At 52.7% G+C, this 23,107-nt stretch overlaps 1 protein-coding gene across 5 annotated transcripts in view; it reads left to right on the plus strand.

Moving 5' to 3' along the window:
- Window positions 1–702: 702 nt before the first annotated feature.
- CNTNAP5 (contactin associated protein family member 5) overlaps window positions 703–23,107 on the plus strand; it is a 628,981-nt gene continuing 606,576 nt past the window's right edge. For all 5 annotated transcript variants that reach the window (XM_036884000.2, XM_036884003.2, XM_036884001.2 and 2 more), the window contains exon 1: window positions 703–995. In XM_036884000.2, the coding sequence (XP_036739895.2) occupies window positions 914–995 (82 nt within the window). In that variant the 5' untranslated portion in view covers window positions 703–913. The remainder of the gene's footprint in view (window positions 996–23,107) is intronic.

A 23,107-nucleotide genomic window follows, 5' to 3' on the forward strand; every position in this document is an offset into this window, starting at 1 on the left:
GGACTCTCGCTCCGGCACCGGGGACCCTCCTGGGCTCCGCAGCTGGAGCGCGGAACGCCTGACCGGACCTGCCCGCAGCCCGAGCCCGGAGCCGGGAGGGAGGCGCGGGCGTGGGGCCGGGCCTGTGCGCGCGGGGAGCAGGGGAGCGGGCAGAACGGGGCCGCTCAGTCGGAAGCCCCCGTCCCACACTGGGGGCCGCCATACGGGGGGGCAGGCGCGGGCGGTGCGATGCCCTCATTCAGGAACTCGTGCTCCGTGTCTTCTCCCCCAGCTCGTTGCAAGGCGGCCCCCCGCGAATTCCTCCTGCCAGCTCGTGGTCGCCCGACTCCGGTTAGCAGTCCCCGGCGGCGCTCTCGGCACCCTGCGGTGCCTGCCGGTATCTCCTCCGGTCCCCCAAAGCAGGGCGACGGGGGGGAGGCGGAGGGGGGCTCCCGGCCCCAGGGGCCCGGCGCGGCGCTGGGCTGGAGGTAGACGCCCGCCAGCAGGACCCGCCCAGGCCGCTACCCGAGGAGGCCGGGGGAGGGGAGGGCGCGGGGGGCGGGGCCGCGAGGCCAGGCGGGCGCGGGGAGAAGCGTGCGGGCGGCGGGCGCGGGGAGGCCCGGCCGGGGGAGGAGCGCGGGGCGGGCCTGGCCGGGGGCGGTGCCGCGCGCCCGCCGCCTATAAGGAGCCGCCCGCCGCCCGGAGTCGCGTCCAGCTCCGGCGTCCGACGCGGAGGGAGGTTCCCGCCGAGCCCGGCGCCCGCGGCCGCAGCAGCCGGGTCGGCTTCGCACCTGGGGAAGCTCGCGGGGACGGCGGGCGCGGCTGCGGGGACCGAGGCTCCGGGCGGGACGGGCCGCGGCGCGGGATGGAGTGAGGCGGCGGCGGGCGCCTGCGGAGTCGGCCTTCCGCCGGGGGAACCGCGTCCTCGGGGGCGATGGGTCCCGGGGCGCGGCCGGCCAGCGTCCTCGCCCTGCTGCTCTCCGGCCTGTGGCACCTGGCGCTCGTCGCGACGAGCTGTGAGTACCGGCGCCGGGGACGGGGTCCGCGCTGGGCACCGCGGTGCAGCCCGTGCCCGTCCCAGAAGTTAGCGGGGCCCTGCCGAGCCGGCGCGCCGGGTGTCCGCCCGCCCGCGGCCCCGGAGCTCGGCCGGGTGTTTGCCCCGCTGGCCCCGCCGGCTCCGGAGCGCCCGGCCGGGTGTTTGTCCGGGGGCCGAGCGCGCAGGGAGGGTCCGGCCTCCGCGGCGGGGGCCGCGCTGGTCCGGACGCGGCTGCCGGCTTGTGCGGCGCGCCGGAGCCTGGGGCGCGCGGCCTTCCCGCTCCCGCGGCGGACGGCTCCCGTGGGGGTGTCTCGTAGCCGGTGGGTGTCGGTTCATAGGGTTGCGAGTTTCTGGCCCGAGCGCCGTGGCCCAGGGTGGTCCAGCCACGAGATCCACGGCTGTCCGTGTTTCGGGAGGACGCTCCGATGCGCACCCCCACCCCCCGAAATCCGCCTGCCGAGACACACGGGGGATGTGCCCTCTGCCCGGTCGTCCAAGCCCTGGGCTCGGCACGGACAGGGCATTTAATTTAGAGGCAGGAAGGCTGGACACCTGGGGGTCCGCCACCTGCACTGGGATTTGAGGAGTCCGGTTCGTCAAACTTGAATCCATCGCAGGAGCCATCCGAGCTTCAAGCTCAGCTGCTCGGCTTTCTCTCTAGGCAGGGAAATGGAAGTTTTTTTCCAGCCCTGGAAACTCCCAAATGAGAAAGGATGCCATTAAGCCATCTGTGTTGTTTCCAGAGATGGTTTGTCCAGGTTCCCCAAGCTCCCGGGGTCGCCGCCCTGCCGTGTCGTGTGTGCCTTTGCCCCATCCTGCACCTGCCGGGTCCGAGGGGACCCCGAGGGAGGGAGGCGCAAGCAGGGTGAAGTCACTCAGGCAGACGGTATTTCCTGAAAACGGTGCGTGGCCAGTGTTTCTGGGATGGGAGTTTTGGAGATCCGGACTTCTAGTTGGCGGCTCGGCCTTGCAAAGATTCCCGGGTTCTGAAGGAGAGGCGGAGAGGGCAGCCTCTCTGAGGCCGGAGCCGAGGACCCCGGTGTGGAGGTATTTCAGAGGCTTTGAACCCGCCGTTCCTCTCCCCGCTCCCGCTCCCCTCCTCCTCTTTCGGAAGTGAAATCGCTCCCACGGTGCTTTAGAAAAACATCTCGGTGTTTTTGGTTGACGGAAGTTGGGCTCGGGCTGCGCTCGGCTGTTCCCGGCCGCTAGAGGTCAGTGTTGCCCAGTGATGCGCAGGTTAGCTGGGGCCCGAGCCCTCCTTTTCATTTAGCACATTTACCTCTGAAAGAAGTGTATATTTTGAAGACCCACCGGGGTGAAAGAGGGAATAAGGATGAAATAGAGCATATTCTATCACAGTAGGATTTGGGCTTCCTTATGTAGTGCCTTTTCTTAAGAGCAAGGAAAAAATATAAATTGTAGAATGGCATTTTCTGTAAATTACTTGAATTATGGTTGATACGTTATAATGTTCCTCATAAAACGTAAATGGCATGGATTTAAGGCTCACGCTTACCATTACTGATGCAGCAAAAAAGCTAATTCTGAACACTGAAAATAAAACTTTGTGATAATGAGGTTTACTATTTCATCAGGGGCAGTTGAATGTCCCTGTTTCCAATCACCGTTTCAATGGTAGGGACACTGCTTGCTGAATAATTTGGGGTCAGTGGTCTTAAAGAATAGCAGGGAATGTTTTTATTATGCTGAATAAAATGTGTTAATTCATTGAACAATAGACTAGCTGCAGAGATTACTTCTGTACTTGGTGCATCTTGCTGGGCTTCAGACCTGTGAGAAGAGCCTCTAAGGAAAAAAACCCATTAATGTTGCACAAGTCCCCCAGCTTTCCATTTTCTGCACACTTTATCCTTTAAATGTAGGGCTCTGATTTATCATTTATCTAACATACATTAGCATTTATATGCATATATAAAGAGAAACCTCCTTTCCTGTAACAAAGTTGCTTAAGTTTCTGGATTATCTGGAGAGTTTCCTTTCGAGATTGTTCTTGCTGTATTTTGAAATAAGATTTCATGTGATTTGAGACTGTGGCCTTGAACATGGATTATTTACCAGCGATGCTCCGTGGTATTTAGTATATATATCCCATGTATACCTATGAACTTGGTCAAGAAAAAAGTTATTTCCATCTTCTGATAACACTTGGTTACTGTTGTGTGTACGGTGTGTGTGTGTAAATTTTCTCATAATCTGATCAACATGGGAACAAGAGAAAAAATGAATGCTTATCCAATTACAGGTTTTAAAATTTGTAATTAAACAAAATTAAAATTAAGTCAGGTTAGAAGGCCAGCTACGTACAGCATAGATATTATGAATCTGTGCAGAGAACGTAATTAGCCACCAGTAATAAAAACTCTGCAAATCCCCACATTCCAGATTTTCAGGATATTAAACAGCTACACTTCCTTTGGGTTTATGCTGAGGGGGTTAGTTAATTTCAAATGTAGATATGATAGGCCAGTGTTAAATGAAAAACCCATTTTACATGTAATATCAACTCCTTTGACACGAGGAGAACACGTGACTTGATAGTTGGTTAAAGTGAAGCCAGGAGTTTGCAGTGCCCGGGAGCACTGGCCTAGATATGCTACAGCTGGGGAGTCAGATGCCCGTCAAGCTGTGCAACCCTCAGGGCCGCAGGTGTGGGGCTAACGCGGCCGGTGAGGTTTGTGTCTGCTCCCAAACAGATCAGCCCCCCTACCCCCACCCCATAGGTTACCAAAGGGCATCTTCAAGTACTAGCTATGGTGGAAGACTATTATCGTGGCAGAACTTGCATTCCGAAGAAAGAGGGATGCCTGGGATACTAATAGGTCACGATTCATTATTTTTAACAATAATCAGGTGTTACGTGATCATGAAGAGCCTTTATTCTGACAAGTAAGTCACTTTGAATGGTCTCCAAGCTTCTTATCTGATTTTTGCTTCATGTTAGGTTCTAACAGCAGCCTTGGGGAAGAAATCAAAGACTCCTTTTTCTGGTCCCTCATTAGAGGCAGAACTTCCCCTAAAATATACGAGCATGCCAATCATATTCATAAAAATGGTCACGTAATGAGATGTAATATACCTTGACATACCCAAGCTTATGCACAAAACTGATCAATAGATCGGCAGCATTATAAATACAGATGGGCTGGCTTCCGAGCCGGACGTGTTTGTGGCACACTGCCTTACAGCTGCAGGGGGTGTTGGCACAGCTGGATGGGTTTCTCAGGGACAGTCCCTATGACCTCCCTTCCCTTTCTCTTCATATAGACTCCGTGTACAAACCAGATTCGTTATGTCCACACATGGAAAACGTAAATAAAAACTGAGACGAGCAATTTCCAACACGGGACAGAATTGAGAAAATTGGGTTTCATAAGAGTGACCTCACCCCCATTCTAAACTGAAGTTTTCTTGTTTTGCTGATCCTCTTTCCCAAACCCTTTTCCTTCTTAGTGGGACTCCGTTTTCCTTCACCACATTGCTCTACTCTTCAGTGCCCATTCGTTACAAAACAAAGTAATGTGACGTCGTTTGAGGTGGTCTTAGCTGAACCTTCAGTTGGTGGTCAGTTAGCTTATATGCCAGAAATCAGCTGAAGCCTGGCCATGTGTCTTTGCATATGGGAGGGAAGGGAGAGGGCCGCGTTACTTGGCAGGCCAGAATGCAAGGGTCATTCATGCAACAGGGTTTTACATTTGGGGCCAATGATGACCTTTTTAATTCAAAAGGAAAGCTGTCATCATTCATCAAAACTGATGCGTCTGGCCGGGGCTCTTGGGAAGGTTGTTGATGCACTGTGACGATCTCGGTGTCTGAAATGAAGGAGTCGGATCAAACAACTGTTAAGTCCTACCAGTCCTGATACATGTTTGCCTTTTGCTGCACATGTTGCCTGCAGGTCCCTCTATTCGGATACTTTCAATGGAGGACTGGGCTCAAAATTGTTAAGCAATTCTATTTAGAATAACAGTGTAACGGGGCTTTAATTCCTCCTAAGTGTTCCGCACTTTGTCTGCCTTACTTCACATGCTATGTTTGCACACTCTGGCGAGGCCGCACAGCCAGGGAGACATTACTAAAACCAGTTTACACATGAGCAAATTTAAGGTTAATAGAAGTTAATAATTTCCCCAGGATCATAAAGCTAAGCAATGAGAAAATCAGGATCTGGACCTGGTCTACGTGTCTCCTGAAGTCAGAGTCTTTGCAGTGCATAAAAATTAGTTCTCCTGAAATCAGGTCGGGCCTGTGTGTGAGCATCTGTGGAAAGCTGCCTGGGGATCCCCATCGTTAACCTCTCCATAGCAAAGGGTGTGGATATAGCAGCTTCTGCCAGAGCCAACTCCTGGGCCACACCTTAAAAAAACCACCGAACATTTGAAATCTAGATTGGGTGCAAGATGCCAGTTATCACAAGGGTCAGAGTTGAGAGGCCTCATGTCTGGATGAGCACCAGATGCTTTAAATGTTTTCTTTCACATGTTGTGTCAGAAAGCTTGGTAAGGGTAGGACATAGACTTGATGAGGACTGTGATCCACCCCCCACCCCCCACCCCTCTGTTGGGATGACGTCTCGGAAGTCCGTAGATGTCAGATCAAATGTGCATTAAATGGCAGGTCGGAGCTCCTTTTCCCAGCACAGGCCTAACCCTCTAGATCCTAACTCCATCACCTTTCCCTTGTTCTCTGACTTCTGACTTGGGGAGCCCCACGTTCCGCGAACAAGCTGTGCTGACTCCCATCTCCCTGCATGGATCTGCATGCGCTGTCTGCCTGGTCTAGAGGACCCACTACCAGTTTTATTTTCCCGACTGCGTCCTCCCCCGCTCCCCCCATCTATTCCCCACCCCTCTACCACGTCTAGATTCAATATCTAAAACCCTGGGCTCATGTTGGATGAGAAAGTAAATGAGTGAGTTCCAGCTAAGAATTTTTATTTCTGAATTAAAATCCTTTTATGCTAGAGTTTTATTTTATTTATTGGTTTTATATTTATTTTTTAAGCTAACAAGTATTACTTAGTATTGTTTTGGAAAAGCCAGGAAGATGCTTCCTTGGGGGGCTGGTCACCTGATTGAATTCGGCAGTGCAGGGTGGGCCCCTGTGGGTACTCAGGCCTGCACGTTTCCATGACTTCATTGGTGACATTGTATTCATGTGTCAGATGACATTTGTTCTTGAAGGAGAAAGCCTCTTCATCTGTCTGACCTCAGTACCAAGTTGGAGCTAATTTTACGAACCTGCTTTTGCAATTTTGATGAGTGCTTCCTATACAGTCATATCTATACAAATACATCGTTATGGAATCCTTCATAGCTCAGTTCAGTACCAAAAGGGGAAGTGTGCATGCTGTTTGATGGGGTTTTAGTAGCAAGTTACTGGAAAGGTCTTATTTTATGGCACCTAACAGCATTGCCCTGGTAACTTCGCCCTGACTCTCTGATGTTATCTTTTTGACCTGTGATTAGGACAAGACTTAAGTATAACTAGTCTCTGTATGTTACTCATTTGAAAAACTTTTTGAAGAAATGAGTCGCAACTGAAGGTTCTCTTTCCCAAACTCAAGTTTTTCTGTGAAGCTGAAGAAGTAAAGATGAATACAAAGATACAGTGCACGACTTCACGAAGCTTTGAACAGGGACCGCCAGAAAAATACATCTTCAGTCTTGTCAAAGTAATAAAGGCTGTAATGAAGCTAAGCACAAGGTATAACATAAGGCCTAAGATGAGCGTCTCCAACTGGCTGGGGCTGCTAAGACCCGAGCAGTCAGACTCCCACTGGAGACACGCAGGGAGGGTACGCGGCGGGAATGGGCTGGCGCTGCCCACTTACAGAGGGACGACGCTAGTAGGTAAGCCTGCAAGTCTTCTGTTCTTACTGCTAATGCAGTAGAGCGTCATTGAAGGGTTTTGTATGTATAATTAGAAAATACGTAATCAGATGTTTGTTTAAAAGAAAGTCACTGATGGACAGACTAGAATGGGTCAAGATTAGTAGTAGGAAAGCCAGTGAAGAGATGTTTACAGAAGCTCAGGTGATGACTAATAAGGGCCTTAAGAAGGAAGTTTCAGAGTTGGCAACGGTTTCATACAATCAGAAAATGATGGTCAAGTCAATTCAGAACAGAAATATAGGAACCTGTGAATGCACAGAAGGTACAGCTTTGTGGTTAAAATGTATTCTATAGCTGCTCCCATTGTTTCTGACAAATGAGCGCCATAGATGCTGGGAAAGGCGCTCTGTGCTCGGAAATGAGGCTCTTCCCTGGGAATGCCAGACGACCGAGCTCCCGGTGGAGCGTATTTCATGTCGGTGTGACAGCACAGAGCACATGTCGCCTGTATCCATCATCCCGACGCATCTCCTAGTCTGTAAATCATGCTGGATTTTGTCAGCAGAGTGAGGACTAGTCATTAAGGAGGGTGTAATTAAACCTCAGCACCCCATTCTCAGCCCCTCTGGTGGGGGTGAACCCGGGGTCCCCCTGCCATCGTGGTCCTCAGTGGAAAGGGGGACCCTGGGAGGCTGGGTGCACATTGACCTGCCCTCATCGGCAGCTGATTAGCTGGTATATCCCACGCCCCTACGTGCCTAGCTGCTGTTGTGCGTGTTGCTGGGGGTTGATTAATGCCATCTGTTCACTGATGAGCGTCAGAGGATGGCAGGAATGTTGAAGACAGGAAAGCAGGGAAGGAAATGCCAGAGCACTGCTCATGGTGTGTATTATTTTTAACCAGCTACCTTTGGAAGTGAAACTGCCCCTGTGGAGACAGTCCAAGGCAGACAGTCTGCAGACACGCGCCTGAGGGACGCCTGTAGGTGTCGGTCCACCCGTTGCTGGAGGTGTTTGCTGGGCTCTCCCCGACCCTCTGACCTGTGGCTGGGTGTGTCGGGTCTGGTCATTGGCTTTTCCCAGAGCTCATGACTGTGAAGATGTGAAAGGTGGGAGAGACAAGCCAGTGGACTCCAGGGCCGCACGGGCCTGGTGTCCCAGTGTGAAGCCCTCCACATGGCTTGTCCCCAGAGCAGACCCGACGGGCTCTGCCATCCTGGGGCACTCGGCAAAAGACCACTGGATGCCAGCACCCCCACCCACCTGTCCCCAAACAGCTCTTCAGCTCTCTCGGTCCCCGACTCTGCCAATATGGGGAAAATGTATCAATTCCAACACAGCCTCACTGGGGGAGCAAAGGGCTAGATGTCGGTCTGTCCTGAACGCTGCTGGACTGAGAGACACCAGCCTTTTCCGGAAGAAGCATTTATGGAGGAGGCAGAGCCTGCTCTGGGGAGGGGAACAGGATGTTCTGAGCTGGGCAAGGGCAGAGAACGGGGGCGTTCAGGGCGTCCAGGATGAGGGCCGCCTGCATCTGCCTGCATCCGGGTTTGCCAGGCTGACTCTAGAGGGCAGAGGGCACGAGGCCAAGGGTGGTGGGAAGGCTGCATGTCTGGTTCCGGGTGGATCAATCCTCCCTCCCTCAGCAATTGTTTCCTGTGGATGCCAACTGGGACCTTATCGGGTCAGTGTAAGAGTAACACGAGTTACCCTGTAGAAAACACATGGACGTGGGGATCCACTGATTACTTCTGTTACTGTAATTACACGAGCCTCAACCTGGATCCTTAACGTCAGCTGCGATACAAATTATGATGACCACTCTCTCCCTTCGGAGGCGAAGGTGGCTTGGAGAGGGTCACGCTCCCCTGCGGGTGCAGAGAGCTGAGAGGTTTCCCAGGCGAACAGAAGCTTGTTGCCGCTTTGACTCTGATGGCCGAGGGACTGTGGGCAGAGCTGGTCTCCGCCTGGATTCCTGCCAGGGTTCCTGGGCCCCGGCAGGGTCTGACCTGCTTCCGGGCCTCGGCCGGGGAGCCGCTAGGAAGCACACACAGGGAGCCTCATAACAGCGGAAAGGGGCTCCATCTGGAATAGTGGGCACGTCCCCTCCAGAAGCCAGGCAGGCCCTGTCATTGTGGAGGGAGCGTTCCTGGACATGCCTGGAGGACGTCAGTGAGCCTGGGCAGGGGTGTGTACAAGGTGCCCATGTGTGCGGGGTCCTCAGGAGGGTGGGGTGGGACTGGGAGGTTGGGAGAACCACTCCTTCCTTGGGGTGCCTCCAGGCTGGCCATCAGTGAGGGAGCCGGATGCTCTGTGCTCCACTCTTGTCCACGTTGGGTCGGAAGTCAGGTGTTGGGCAGTGGTTGACGAGTCACAGATGCAGTTCCACCGCCAGGTGCATCATACATTTGTTCAAAGACGTTTACAGCGTGTGCACTGTGCGTCCACGTGCCTGTCCAGTCATGGAGCGCGCTGTTCCTTGAAAATCAGTGATGAGCTGAGGGGACGGGATGGCCGTGCACAGGGTGCTGGGAGCAGCGACAGGGCTGCCGGCCTCTCTCCACAAGGACGCCTGGCCCTGGGGCCCTCGTCCGTGCTCACCCCGCCGGTCAGGCCCTCTTCTTTTCTGCCTGTCCCCCTGTCCGCTCAGAGTTCCCTGAATGCCTCTGCCTTTTCTGCCCCACCCTCCCTTCCCCTGCTCTCAGACTCTCTCCCTCTGCTGTCTCCCCGTGTCTCCTTTCCATCTCCCCTGTGCCCCCTCTGTCACTCTGCCTGTTTCAATCAACATTTACTTAACGACTTGTTTTCCTGTTTATGGCCAAAGCTAAGGCTTTGCAAACTTTCCCTTTGAAGCTCTGCTCTCGGGGAACGAGAGTCCCTGAGAGCCCAGGGGAGTCCTGATTCAGCTTCTGGTGGCCGCCGAAGCGTGTAATTTCTTGAATTTTGTTTTAAACTCACAGGCGTGTTTGTATTCTGCTCCATATTATGTCCATGTTTATATAACGATAGCAAACATTTTCCCCAAATCTCCAATTAAAAGTTGATGAGCAAAGTTGATTCACTTAAGCCATGGCAGGAGGCCACCTGTCCCCGGGGGACAGGTGCTTGCACCCTACACGTGCCCTGCAGGGTCTGTGCGTGGAGGAGAACGACCTCCCCATCTGTCCTCTGGTCCTGGAACAACAGGGGCATCGTCTCCCGCCAGCTGGGATTGGCCGTGGCTGCCCCTGATGACCATCAGTGAGGGCGGGCGCCAGGGCTGCTCGGTTTGAGGGGGAAGGGAGCCCACAGGCCCCCTGTGCGCAGAAGCAAGCCTGCGAGGGCCTGTGGGTGGGAAGCCACCCGGCACCCCCCGTGCCCACCTGGCAGCTCACTGCCGCCTGCGTGAGGTTTTCCGCGGAGGGGTGAGCTCCTCCCGGGACAGGATTGGGGTTAGCCAAGGCTGGTTCCCTCTGATCGGAGACAGGCTGAGCTCACCAGGATATTAAAAGGGAGATTAATGCCTCACATTCTATGACAATCAGAAACCTCTTGACACAGTCAGAAGAAATGAAACCAGCAGCCGGCAAGCTGGAACATCAGGGATCAGAGATAGTCAAGTCCCGTGTTTTTCCTAGGTGGGGCTTCCGGACCCACGCCCGGGGTTGGGGGTGGTGCCGTGGGGTCCCCGCCTGCCCCCCCGCAGGCCGGGGACAGCCGTTCCCTCCCCGTTCTGCAGTGAGGGCGAGCCGATCCACCCGGGATCAAAGGGCCCGTAGGTGGTCACACTGGGATTAAAATTCACATTTGACTCCTTGACTCCAAAGTCTTTACTTTTGTCCCTTGACTTGCTGTTTGCTCAAAACCAAAGCTAAGACTGAGCTTAAACTAGAGATGCTCAGAGCCCTCTCTCTGACCCAGACCCAGAAACCCTCCTCAGTCTAGACCTGCAGACCCCACCCTGGGCGCCGGTCACCCTATTCTGACCTAGCAGGCAGTCCTTCCCGCATCCCCGGGTCTCGGTGGCAGACAGACCCTGTAGGCCTAACCACGTGTGCACGTCGGTGGGATGGCTCCGTGGAGCGCGTGCTGCCCGCTCTCTGGCCAGCCCTGCACCTTGGGGCCCCTGCTCAGTGTCCCCTGTTGGTGTGTCTGCTTGTTTCATGTTCTTCAGCAACCTCCCCACTTAGTACAGTGTTCTCATCATGACATCATACTGCGTCACTCCTAGACTTTGTTAGGTGGACGTCCTTTATTTTTTTTAAGGTTTACACTGATAAGAAAAACCCTATTTGTGGTATTTAGATGGTAGGTCCAAAGGGACCAAGGATTGATGGCGTTTAGATCTGCTCTCTGTCTTTAGACTGCAGAGTCCATCCCACGCCCAGCCGGTAGCCTCCCTGCGCCCAGTGGGGGTAGGCTGGAGGGCGGGCGTAGGGGGCACACACCCACCACCCTTGGCCTTCACTGCAGACCGGCGCATTGAGCTCCTGTCCTGCCAGCTTGGGGCCTCTGGTAGAGGCAGACCGGCCGCCTGCAGACTTCCTGGCATCACAAGCCACCGCAGCCGGGCCGTGGACGTCAGCCGCAGGCCCCAGCCGCCCGGCCCTTGTCCTTCAGCTTCGTCATGAGGTGGGCCGTTCTCTCTCCTCTGCGTCGTCAGCCGAGCTCCTGTCCCTGGGGACGGCTGGCTTCCCTTAGGGGCTGGGGTGCTGACGCCGCCCGCTCAGGGCTGCCTCTCCCGGGCCCCGCCCACAGCAGAGGGTCCCGGGAGGCGCACAGGGAGGCAGCCAAGTGCTGGGTTGGCTCCCGAAGAGCTGGTGTTTCCAGGAACACGGCCATAGGCATTAAAACTCATTTGAGCAGAGTTTTGGCCTCCAAAATGGAACCTTGCAAAGACTTGGTAGATAAGACGAATCACAAACCCCCTGCCTCTGGGACCACGGGGAGACGAGGGTCAGAGTCCCACCCCTCGGCCTGCGCGCGGCTGTCTGATCTGTGCGGAGGCACCATGTGAAGACTTCTGCCGTATCCGTAACTGCGGAGTCTCCACGTGCGTAGTTTCCTGCTGAAGTGACTAGACGTGACAGCCTGAGGAAGGGTTGGTGGGCGCTTGGTCTGATGCAGCAGCCAGGCCATCCCCGTGCCCGCCACCTGGGCCTGTGTCAGCCAAGACCTGCCGCTGGGTTTATTGACTATCACCTCTGACCCGGTGGTGCCCGCTTGAACGCTTTGAAAACTTTTTTATGCTTCTCTTTTTCCTAAGTCTCATTGTGCTTAATGATTCTATAAGAGAGTGGCTTGTCAACGTCTCCTCATCTCAATCTCCTTAGTTAAGTCAACAGCTATTCTTATTCTAAAGGAAAAGGATCCACTTCTACCCCGGCTGGTCCCTTGAGGCCTCCCGAGACGCGGGGATTTCATGTCAGCCACACAGTGCGTGACAAAATCAGTACTTGATCAGCCGAGTTAACACAGACGGGTCAGGTGCAGCCAAGGTGCAGGCAGAAAGCCTGGCCCAGGGACGCAGCAGGGACCTGGAATGCCTGCTACGGGCCTCAGGCCTCTAGCTGCTGGCCTCTGAGGTCCCGTCAGCGAGGCGCTGTGAGTGCCCCCCGCCCGGTGCTAGGCGCTGTGCCCAGACGTGGTGGAGGCATGCACATGAAACAGGACCTGCACATCTGGGTGCAGCCTTGGTTTCTGAGTCTGGTGTGGCTGCTCATTGTCATCGCAAGCTTGCTTGTTTGCTTATAGTGCCATCCGTCAGGACACTGGCCGCCCGAGTGGATTCAGATGCTCCTGCCTGCATTCTTAAATGAATTTAATATAACCAGTAAGTTTATCCACACACACGTATGTACACACACGCATGCATGTATACATTCTACATTTGAGTTACTAGTTTACTTTCATGACTTAATATACCAGGTAGAATTTTACACATGTATATACTCTATGCAAATGGCTTCTTCCTGTGAATGTCAAGATTTATTATCCCCCAAGGTCAATATTGACTTGGGTGTCAACTTTGTGAATATTTACCTCTCCAGATAATGAATTGAGATGGGCATTTGGATGGAAATTAATATCTGTTTATTTTCTGAAATCGAATGTGTTTTGGCAGGACGATGGATAAACACCGGTGGGAGGGGCACACGTCCCTCTGGCGGCCGTGTGTTGAGGTGGCCGTCAGCAAGCACGCTTCATGTTTTCAGTGACTGTGGTCGTTTGTTTATGGCTCTTTTACCTGATGGACAGGATGACGACTTGGAATCTGTTCAGCTTGACATTTCAGGGACCTAAGCAGGAGGTAATGGCCATGGAGCAGGTGGACAGGGTTACGTGGGGTCAAACTTACGTGTGATTGTATAAACTTAGGAGACCATACAGTGAACGCCTGGCTTGGAATTTAGTCGGGCAAACATACTGTTACCTGAGAAGCACAAGTTCCTTCTACAATGATCCAGTTAAACGAGGAATATAGGGAGACACATAAAATTACAAAGTGGACTCTTTGGCTTTGAGGTATTGATTTTTGTCTTGAAGTGATCTCTGTGGCCTGCCATGTGTTTTGGGGACGTGGTGTGGTGTCTGCGTGAGCCCGTGTGTGCCTGTGTGTATGTAGTAGTAATAGTGCACACTTCTTCATTAACAGAAGTTAACACCTCACTTTGGTCATCTTGTAGTATATCTAGCCAGGTTGAACTCCCTTCTAAAATTGTGAATCTATTGTAGAAATATTTCCTGTTCTATTTGTTGCTGTTTGATCATTTTTGAATACTAAGTTCACACACACACACACACACACACATGTACACACACACACGCACGTGCAAACTCTCTCTAAATGTATATATATAGAGAGACAGGGAGAATGCTGCACCTTAAAAATAGCTGGTAAGACTGAAGAGATGTTTAAGTGATGGTGCAGTTGTGATGGGTGCTGTGGCCGGGATGTGCACATGTAACGTGGATCTGCTTTTCCGTGTGAGTTTGCACGCACCCCACGTTCTTGGTTTTGTCCTTTGTAAACGAGGATCGCTTTAGCTGTCATGTCAGCAGATCTTTCCCAGCCGTTAGTGGTCTGATGGAAGAGCTGGTCTTGGGAACGGATGTCATAATTAAGCAGACTGTGGCTTAGTACTCAGGGGAATAAACCATTGTGAGAAGTCATTAGTGAAGTTAATCCAAGAAACATCTGAGAGGCTGAAACAAAATCAATTCAAGGGGAGGATGTGTAGCTCTACTGATGTTCTCACCCTTGTGGAAACATTGGGGTAAAGATTTCTACGTCTTCTGCATGAACATCTGTTTTTGTTGGGAAATTCTATTTGGCTCAGAGGGTTCCGGTAGCTAAGTGTTCTCTGTGTTCCTCGGGGAAAGGATGTCTTGGGATGTGGGAATACCTCACGTGATGGCCAGTGTCTTGTTGACACAGCAGCCGAGTCTCGGCCCAGGTCAGAAACCAAGGACAAGATGCCACCTCTGTGCAGGAGAGCTCGGTCCCCAGAAGCCATGGTGCTGGGAGGGTAACACATGCTGGCACACAGCACACGTGTGCTTGCTGTCGGTGAATTTGGTTGGTGCCTCTCTTTTAGGAGGTACCGACCCTGGAGGAGCTCTGCCAGTAGTTCTCAGCTGCCAGCGATTTTGCCCTGGAGGAAGTTGGCAATCACTGGAGACATTTTCAGTTGTCACAACTGGGGGCTTGCTCCTAGCATGTAGTGGGTGGGGGCCAGGATGTTAGCCAGCAACCAGAAATGCACAGGGACGCACCCAACGGGTTAGTATCTGGCCCAAAATGTCAAGATTGCCGAAGCTTGAGAAACTGTTTAGATCTGTCAGTCATTTGTGGATAATCATGTGTTACTTGGAAACACAAAGACAAACACCAAAACACCAAAAGGGCCTTTCTTCCAACATCCACTCCTGTGGAAAGATCCTTACAATGAAGAAACCAAGTCTGGTCCTGATTTTGCCACATTTCCCCCAATAAAGGTATTGATGTCTGCACTGACCACTATTGTGAGTAATCAGTGAGAGAGAGAGTGTCCCGGAGAGGCAGAGCCTTTTGATGAGGTCGCAGATGGTGTGATTTTTACTATTAGGGGGAGTAACGGCCTGGCTGTAGTGTCCTCGTGACTTTAGACGGCCAAGGGACAATGGGTGCCGCGGGCGCAGTCTGACTAGGGCCAAGGGGACATGTCTCGGACTGGGACCGGCCAAGGTGTGTTTCACACCATCGTTCAGTTCTTCTAGGCACCTTGTGTTCACTGCTCCGTCTGGGACATTATCCAGCAGGCCCCCTTGGGCAGACGCCACGTGCTGTCAGGCAGTATGTAAAGTCTTTTATAGTAAAGTATTTTCTAACTCTTTTGTCCCCATTTTATAAGCCCCCCTCTGCTGTGCATGAATGTTTGAGAAGTTCTGAGTATTTGAGAAGCTGCAGGTGCCACAGAGCCCTGTGAGAGAGCTTGCCGGCGTTCAGGAACAGCCAGGGACCAGTCTGTCCAGAAGACGTTCCTACCTCATTAGGAGCTCTGAGATGGACTGCTTATCTGCTCCAACACAGTCTTCCATTTTTAAATCCAGTTAATGCAGCAATGCAGTCTTTATTTTGTCTTTTAGGTGGAAATGGAATGGCAGGCCTTACTGGGTTTCTGCTTTTTGCAAAAGGCAGGCTACTATGAAAGTCAGAGGCTGAAGGATTGGCAAAAGGTTTGAAATCTGGCGGTCCAACCATAACTGACCGGCATAACCCATGTGGTCCTCCGCTTTCCCCACAAGCATCCCCGACAGCTGGCTGCTCTAGCCTGCTTCCTACAAGTGGAGACGTGTGACTTCGTAGGACATGTCACTTTCCTCCAGAACAATTGTAGTGGGAGGTCTTCCTTGTGCCCAGGTCTGTGTCCACGTTCCACCACCCACTGCCCTTAGCTCTGCCCCCTCCATCCTCATCATGACTTTGCTACGGGTACCTAATCCCACTGCAGACAGCAACCCCATTTCTTGGGGCTTTTCTGTCTTCTTTTTCTTTAATTATCCTACTACGTGTTCTTCCCTCTGCTTGCCACCATGGTGTTCCCTGATACTGTATGTATTCTGCTTCGTCAAAGCTGTGTTTAGAATAGAATGTCCAGAACAGGAGGTGATCACTCCTCCGGGCATGTCCTTCCTGGTCTGAGGGGCCATGGCGGGTGGCCATGGGAAGCCAGGGCTGCAGCGGGGATTCAAGAAGGTTTTACAACATCATCAACCTTCACGTGTAAAGTGAGTCCAGCTGCAAAGCACTGACGCTGCCTTGTCTGAAGGCCACTGTTGTCTCTTTTGCACACACTGTTTGCACATAACTGTGCTCCACTGGTACCAGCCGTTCTCCTCTGCCCAGGACAGCTCACAGAATTCTGCATTGCAGTTTCTCCTAACTGGACTGGGCTGGGCCCTTGCGTCTCACCGCTGTCTACACAGACCCACCCATGGTCCAGTTCTAGCAGGTTCTTCTCTGGGCTTGATCATTTCTGCTTTCCTCTGAACCCACAAAGCCTGTGTAATGTATCTAGTACATCTTTAAACTCTTAATTACATGTGACATTCATTAGCCTCTATTTTTTCCTTTCATTCAGGATTTGCCTGTTGCAATTCCGTGTGAGGAGTTACATTTTACAGTCTCTGTTCCTAGTAGCTGCCTGCTGTGTGCCGACCTCCTTGTTAACATGCACCCATCAACCTGCCCATCCCTGGGTGGTCTACATTTGTCAGGAAACGTAGCTTTAGGGAGGCTAAGAAATCCCCCCAAGCCCATCCAACCATTAGCCGTTGACCTGAAACCCAGCGCTGGGCTCTGATTCTGAGCACCGTGTTCTTCCCACCAAGGAGAGGATTCTAGATGCTGGTGGAGGTGAGCTGACAGGTTCTCAGGACATCATTCTGGTTGCTTGGAGGGAACCAGGCACTTCACACATGTTTTTGGGGTACAGTTCCGAGCTAGGGATTGATTTTAGCATTTGGTAAGGAAACACATTGAACTTCTGAGTATGAACTGTGGTCACCTTCATCCTGGGAAGTGGGGGGTCCCAGCAGCTGGGGCCCCCTTCTCAGGGCTGATCTCGGAGGGGATGGTGTATCTTGGCCCCTAGGGAGCAGTTCCCCCTGTGCTTTTGCTCTTATGTTTTCCACAAAGCCCCAGGATTATTCATGGCTCCTCAGCTGTCCTTTGGGTGCTTCCACACATCACAGCGGCTGGGGACACAGATTCAGGTGGCCATAGACAGGGAAGTGACTGGCGGTCACCAACAGGGGTGGCGAAACAGGTGAGGCGGATGAAGAGGAGCAAAATCTCAATCATAATGTAAATTAGTCACGGGGATGAAAGTACAGCATAGAGAATGTGGTCAGTACTTCCGTAACATCCTTCTGTGCTGACGGTAGCTGCACTAGTTGGGGTGAGGATTTAATAGCGTAGCTAACTGTTGAATCACTGTTATATACTTGGAACCAGTATAATATTGTATGTCAACTGTACTTCAATAAGAAAAATCCTGAAAGTGAATGAAAATTTTGAAAAGTAAAATCTGCTACACATCTGTAGTGCTTGAATTTTTACATATACATGTTAATTTTGCTGTTGGGTTAGGGGAGGAGTATTTTAAATAAAGTAAGCTACCAAAAAAAACTAATTAATGAAAGACAAGGACAGAGTAGGGGCTTGGGGATCTCAGTCAGCAGCGGCCATATATGCACACCCCGGCTGGAGTCAGTGTGGACGGGCACTGTCATCAAGGAGAATAGAGTTTTAAATAGAAATGTTCAGAGCTTGTCCTTTGTCCTCCTAACACTTATCCCGGCCTCAGATTCACAAAAGAAAAAAAGACAAGAAGAGCTTAATATCTAAAATTTGCAAGTCTCTGAATAACCACCTGGAAATGGCACCCCCCACTGAGAACCCCTGAACCCAAATCACTTCCCATTCTTCAGAGGAGGCGTCTCTTTGTTCCTTCACATGTCAGGGGCCTGCAGCAATTAGCGGATCACACCCCTGCCAGTCCAGGTCCAGGTGAGGGGCAGGACAATCGCATCTTAGGGGGCTTTGCAGACAGATGGAAAGGACTTCTCAGAGGCAGAGGCCCCGCCCGAGTGCCTTGTCAGCCTGAGCCTCTGTGCCCTGTGTAGATAGAGGGAGCGGGACAGGAAGGGGGGCTGGCTGGGGTTGGGTGCCTCTGGCCCTGGACTCACACCTGCTGTTAAGTTAATACTGCAGTGAATGGCCTTCAAGCCTGACAGGGGAGATTTCTCTGGTGCTCAAGTCTCAAAAATCCCTAATACTGGGCTGGGAGGGCAGCTGGGTCCAACACCCCTCCTCACTGTCTGCTGTGGTCTGAGAATTCAGGGTGACAGTGTGACGATGGCAATCAGTATGCGTGGGCAGAATGATGGGGAAGACCTGACGCTGTGGACGCTCACTAGAGCAGGGGCAGTTCCGTCACCGCATCTGTCGGCACCCTGACCACCTGCAGTTGTCCTGCTCCCCAGCAGAGGTGGGCCTGTTTCAGATGCCACAATGTGTGCCCAGGCAGTCAGCCGTGAGCCGTCGGGTGAGAGAGCCAGGCTCCGTCCTCGGAGCGTGCCGTCTCCACACGCCAGCCCCGTCCCTTGTGGCCTCGTGTTCCCGCGTGCGCTGGGTGTGTTTATTCAGGGCCTGTTGTGGGCAGTCGGCATGTACTAGTGGCAAAGAGCCAGTCCTCACCTTAGGACACTGTAAGGGGAGGAAAAATAATTTCCCTGTACCCTTCTCGGTTCATGGCTTAGACTCCCCTGAAATAAAAGATTAACAGGAGAAACACAACAATTTATTAACATGTCTACTCCTGTATACACGGGGGAGACCCAGGAAAACTTAGTACCTCCTCAAAGACCTAAGCCTTCACCACAAGTACTTTCTTCAGCTAAAGACAGAAGGCAGGGGCTGAGGCGAGGAGGCCCTCCTGGAGGCCAGCAGGAGGGGCACAGTGAACAGGAGAAGGTTGCCGTGGGGGTGAGTGTGCCCCTCTGTGCTGGTCACAGTCCCCAGGGTCAGTCACCCTCCTCTTCCTGACAGGTGGGAGGCGCCCTCACAAGTGGAGATTTCCCTTGTACCTGTGAACGCCGCCTTCGGGAGGTGGAGGGCGGCCACTCCCGTCAGTTTTCTGAGCTGCTCCTGTGTCTGCAGTTCTTAAAATTAACTAGCTCAAGATTACCCTTATGCCAAAGATTTTGAGGTGGCTAATTCCCCCCTTCAACACGGAGAGGCCGGGCCCGTGGAGCCGTTTCTGGTCCTCTCAGGGATTGTCACTGTCCCCTCCCTGCCTCCAGGACCCAGGGCTTCTGCACTCCCCCAGCCATGCTCGAGCCTGCGCCTGAGCCCTCGTTCCTCTGGCACACGGGGCAGTTCCTCTGGCACGAATGCGCTCTTCGGTCTGATTACTGGTTTCTCTGGGGCATGTTTTTAATCCTCCCCCAGTAGACCGTTCCTTGAGGCTAGAGCCACTTACTTATCTTACTATCTGGTGGTGGTAATTTGTTCCCCTTAAACTGGCGACATGATGGTATGAAGGCGTACTAGAGTCAGAACTGGGGTGCGCTCCTACCCCGCCCCAGAAATGCAGCCTCCCACAGCCTGTTCTCCACCCTTCGCCTACCAGGAAAATGAGAATTCTTTTCTTTTTTTTTTTTAACCCTTTTATTTATTGAGCACATTCCCGCCAGATACAAACTCATACATAATTTAAGAGTTGTCTTTTTCTCTTTATCTAGTAAGTGCTTAATAACATTTTATTGGTTTTTCCTGAGATATTAAGTGAGAGTTAGAGTCATAATACTGTTTAGGGGCTTGTTAGCTGGGTCGGAGGAGAGGGGTCCGTGGGCATCTGGGGATAACAGTATAATTCCTCAAATAATTTGCAGAATTACCTGTGTGTCCTGTTGCATTCATCATACTTTCAAATGAAAGTTAGAAAATGGCAAGGTTAATAAGCTTTATCAGTTTTGTTTATAAAGAAATAAAGTTTCTTTCTAGGCCCCGTTCTATTTCCCTTTAACCCGATTCACTTAGACACAAGCGTCGGCAGAGAGAGGCCCCAGCCGGGAGGCGACGGGGTGCAGAGCCATGGTTGTCAAGGACCCCCGACAGTCTGAGTCGGTCAGAATGGCCCAGTGAGCCTACAGCAAAGACTGAACACAGTGTTCTTAGAGCACATCACTAAGGCAGATATTTATGTGTATTTATTGTGTTAACCTTAAAATCAGAACGGTCATCTAACCAGCTAAAAGGAGGTTTATTTGGGAGCAGCATAGACTTGCAACCTGGGATGTGCAAGGGACAGCGGATCTTATCCCTGGAACAAAGAAGGGGGACACTCTTCCAGGGACGGTCCTAAGCAGAGGGCTGTTTCTGGGCAGAAAGTCCATTGGGGGAAATGGGGGTCCCACGTGTTGTGGCTGCTCGTGGGCTGGGCTCTGGGGCAGGCGGCCACTGGGTGGGGAAGGCGCTAAAACTGTGTGAGCTGCAAAGCGTCTTCTGCCACGGGACTGGGGTTCACAGAGGGGTGGGGCTCCCCAGGCCGTGCCTGTGAGGCTGTGCATCATTACTTGTCACTGTTGTGAAGAGTGTTTTGCAAGGTGTTGCTTTACATCAAATAAAAACATGGTTGTTTTTCTGTAATAGGGCTTCTCCAGCTCTTGATATGCTGACATGCCAGGGAGGGTCTCTAAACAGAGGCAGACCAGCTCTGCGCCCGCGTGCTCAGCCATGCTCCCCGTTCTGCTCTGCAGGGGCCACTGGGGAACATGGTGTGAGGGCTCCCCGATCACCACTGTTCCCGTGATCACCTTTCCCTGGTGCTCCCACAGGCCTCTGGGCTCTGTCTTCTCGTTCCCTTTGAATGACACGCAGCGACACAGACAGGCATGTGATGGACCCTCGTCTTGTCCTTCGCTCTTTGGAGACAAGGCCCAGGGGTCAAGAAGGTCGGATGTTCATTCACATGTTCGCCCTCAAGCTGGTGTCCTTGGGAAGAACAGCTTTGGTGTTTAGTCTCAACCTGAGAAGTAAGGCAGAACTTTGGAGTGTCACTTCACTTTTCAGCATACAGACCTATAGTTTTTGAGCCAGAATAAAACTTTCCAACCTGCTGTACTTTAAATTATAAAAAATACCAGCTGAGGGAGGAAGCGCATCTGTTCAAATGCAGGCTCCGTCTCTCTCAGCCTGGGACCTGCCTGAGCTTCAGTTTCCTCCTCTGTAAGACGCCAGGACTGACGTCTGTGTCTGTGGTTAAGGAGAGCACTCAAGGGCATGGCTTTTAGGTTGTGGCTGAAGTATGTTGACAGCCAGCTGTTGCACCCTCACGAGATATTCCGGCCTCCAGTCTGTGGGCTCGACCAGCCGCCTGCACTGCCTCGTGTGGTAGACACTCCTAACATCCCAACAGCACCCTCCCCACACGTGTGGTGCCCCATCTGCCCCCGACCAGGGTGTCGCTCTTCCCCGAAGGGGCCTCAGATGCTCTGCTGAGGATGTTGGGCCATTTGAGGCTGCAGGTGCCCTGGATTTCAGGGCCCAGCCCTGCTCTCAGATGGAGGCCACGTTCAGCCGAATTGCAGTTTCTCTGAAATACCCACCTCCCAGATCGTCCGCTGCGAGGCAGGGGCAGGTGCTGAAGTCCCACCGCAGGAGGGACCCACTCAGACGCAGCGCTCTTACAGGTGTGTGCTTTCTGAATGATGGGCATGGGGAGAGTGCCAGGACCTCCATCTTGGGCGGGTGGCAGGTCTCCTGGACTGTAGCGTGTCAGACGCCCGCAGCTGAAACCTGAGAACAAATGCACGCACCTGTGTGTCAGTCCAGCAGCCCAGGTCATCTGTGTGCTGTCGGGGTAGATAAAATACATGTGACAAAATGCTTCCTGGTGACGCAGTGGCCTAGGTACATGTCCACAGGGCCACGAGGCCTTAGCAATTACAAAACCTTACCATCTCTGGCCTCTTCTCAAACACACACACAGAAACACCATTCTCATAGGTAAAAACAAAATGTGCCAGAAGACATGGAGAGGTGGTCTGAAGTTGATCTATTTCTGGATAAAGATATGGTGCAAAGACCCTCCCTTTGGAAGCCCCAGCCTGCTTCTGAGAGGCCTTTGCCTGCCCTTCCAGAGGCCTGTGACCTCCATGGAAGCATGGGCCTTCATCTGCAGGGGTGACAGCAGCGAGGCAGGTGAGGGGCCTTTCTTATTTCCTGTGTGATCCAGGCTATGTAAGGTAGCACCTGCAGCCAGTTACCCAGAATCTGTTGGAAATCAGCCGCCTCTCCGGCCATGCTGTGGGCTAGGGACCCTTAAAGTGGCACGTCACGTGGCCCTGGTCTCGATGCATGCTCCGTCCCTTAAAGAAGCTAAGCCTGGTTTCAGCAATAAGTTTACATGCTTTGTACCAGGAGCAAAGCAGTATTGGAAAGGTGTTGATTCGGGGATGACACAGGTTTGCGGTTGAGTTCCTCCCTGCGTGATCTGCATACACAGCCCCAGCTCTGGCTTTCTCATTTGCAAAATGACTGTAATGATGTCCATCTCACAGAGCTGTGGGAAAGGCTGGGTGAGACACCCAGTCCACCTGCCTGGCATAGGGCCGTGACTGCCGTGCGGGGCTGTTTGTTTTGTTTCCATGTGGCATTCATTTTGCCACGCAGAGTAGAACAGGGTCCCTCAAGTGGTCCGCGAGGAAGGACCAGCCCCACCCCCGCACCACCACATACCCCTCTCCCTGGCCCCGTCCATCACAGACTAATGCTTTTATAAGCCACAGCCGAAAGCACTGGGAGAAAAGCAGAATGAAGAAGATACCAGAGATACAGAAAACACCAGCTGCAGTTCCGCACTGACTCCTTGCAGCTAGAACTGTGCAGCCGCGTCGCTCTGGTTTCTAGGTGTTCACTCCCAAGTCCCACCCCACGTTGCCCCGGCTGGTGACTGGGGCCCCCTGGGCCATGGGGGGGGTGGCCCACACCCGAGACAGCATGTGGCCATGAGAGTTAGTGTGATTAAGGGTAGAGATCACTGTTCCTCTGTGTGAAGCCTTTACCTCTTGACAGTATCTATGGAGAGACCAACCTTCCTTTGCAGGTGATAATAAAAAAATGTGGCCCAAGAAAGTGATCACACACACGTGGTGTTAAGGTCCCTAGGAGTCCGTGAGGCCCAGCACGAGGGAGGCAGCAACGAAAGGCAGA

The sequence above is a fragment of the Manis pentadactyla genome, chromosome 8, assembly GCF_030020395.1.
Source record: "Manis pentadactyla isolate mManPen7 chromosome 8, mManPen7.hap1, whole genome shotgun sequence".
Lineage (NCBI taxonomy): Eukaryota > Metazoa > Chordata > Mammalia > Pholidota > Manidae > Manis > Manis pentadactyla.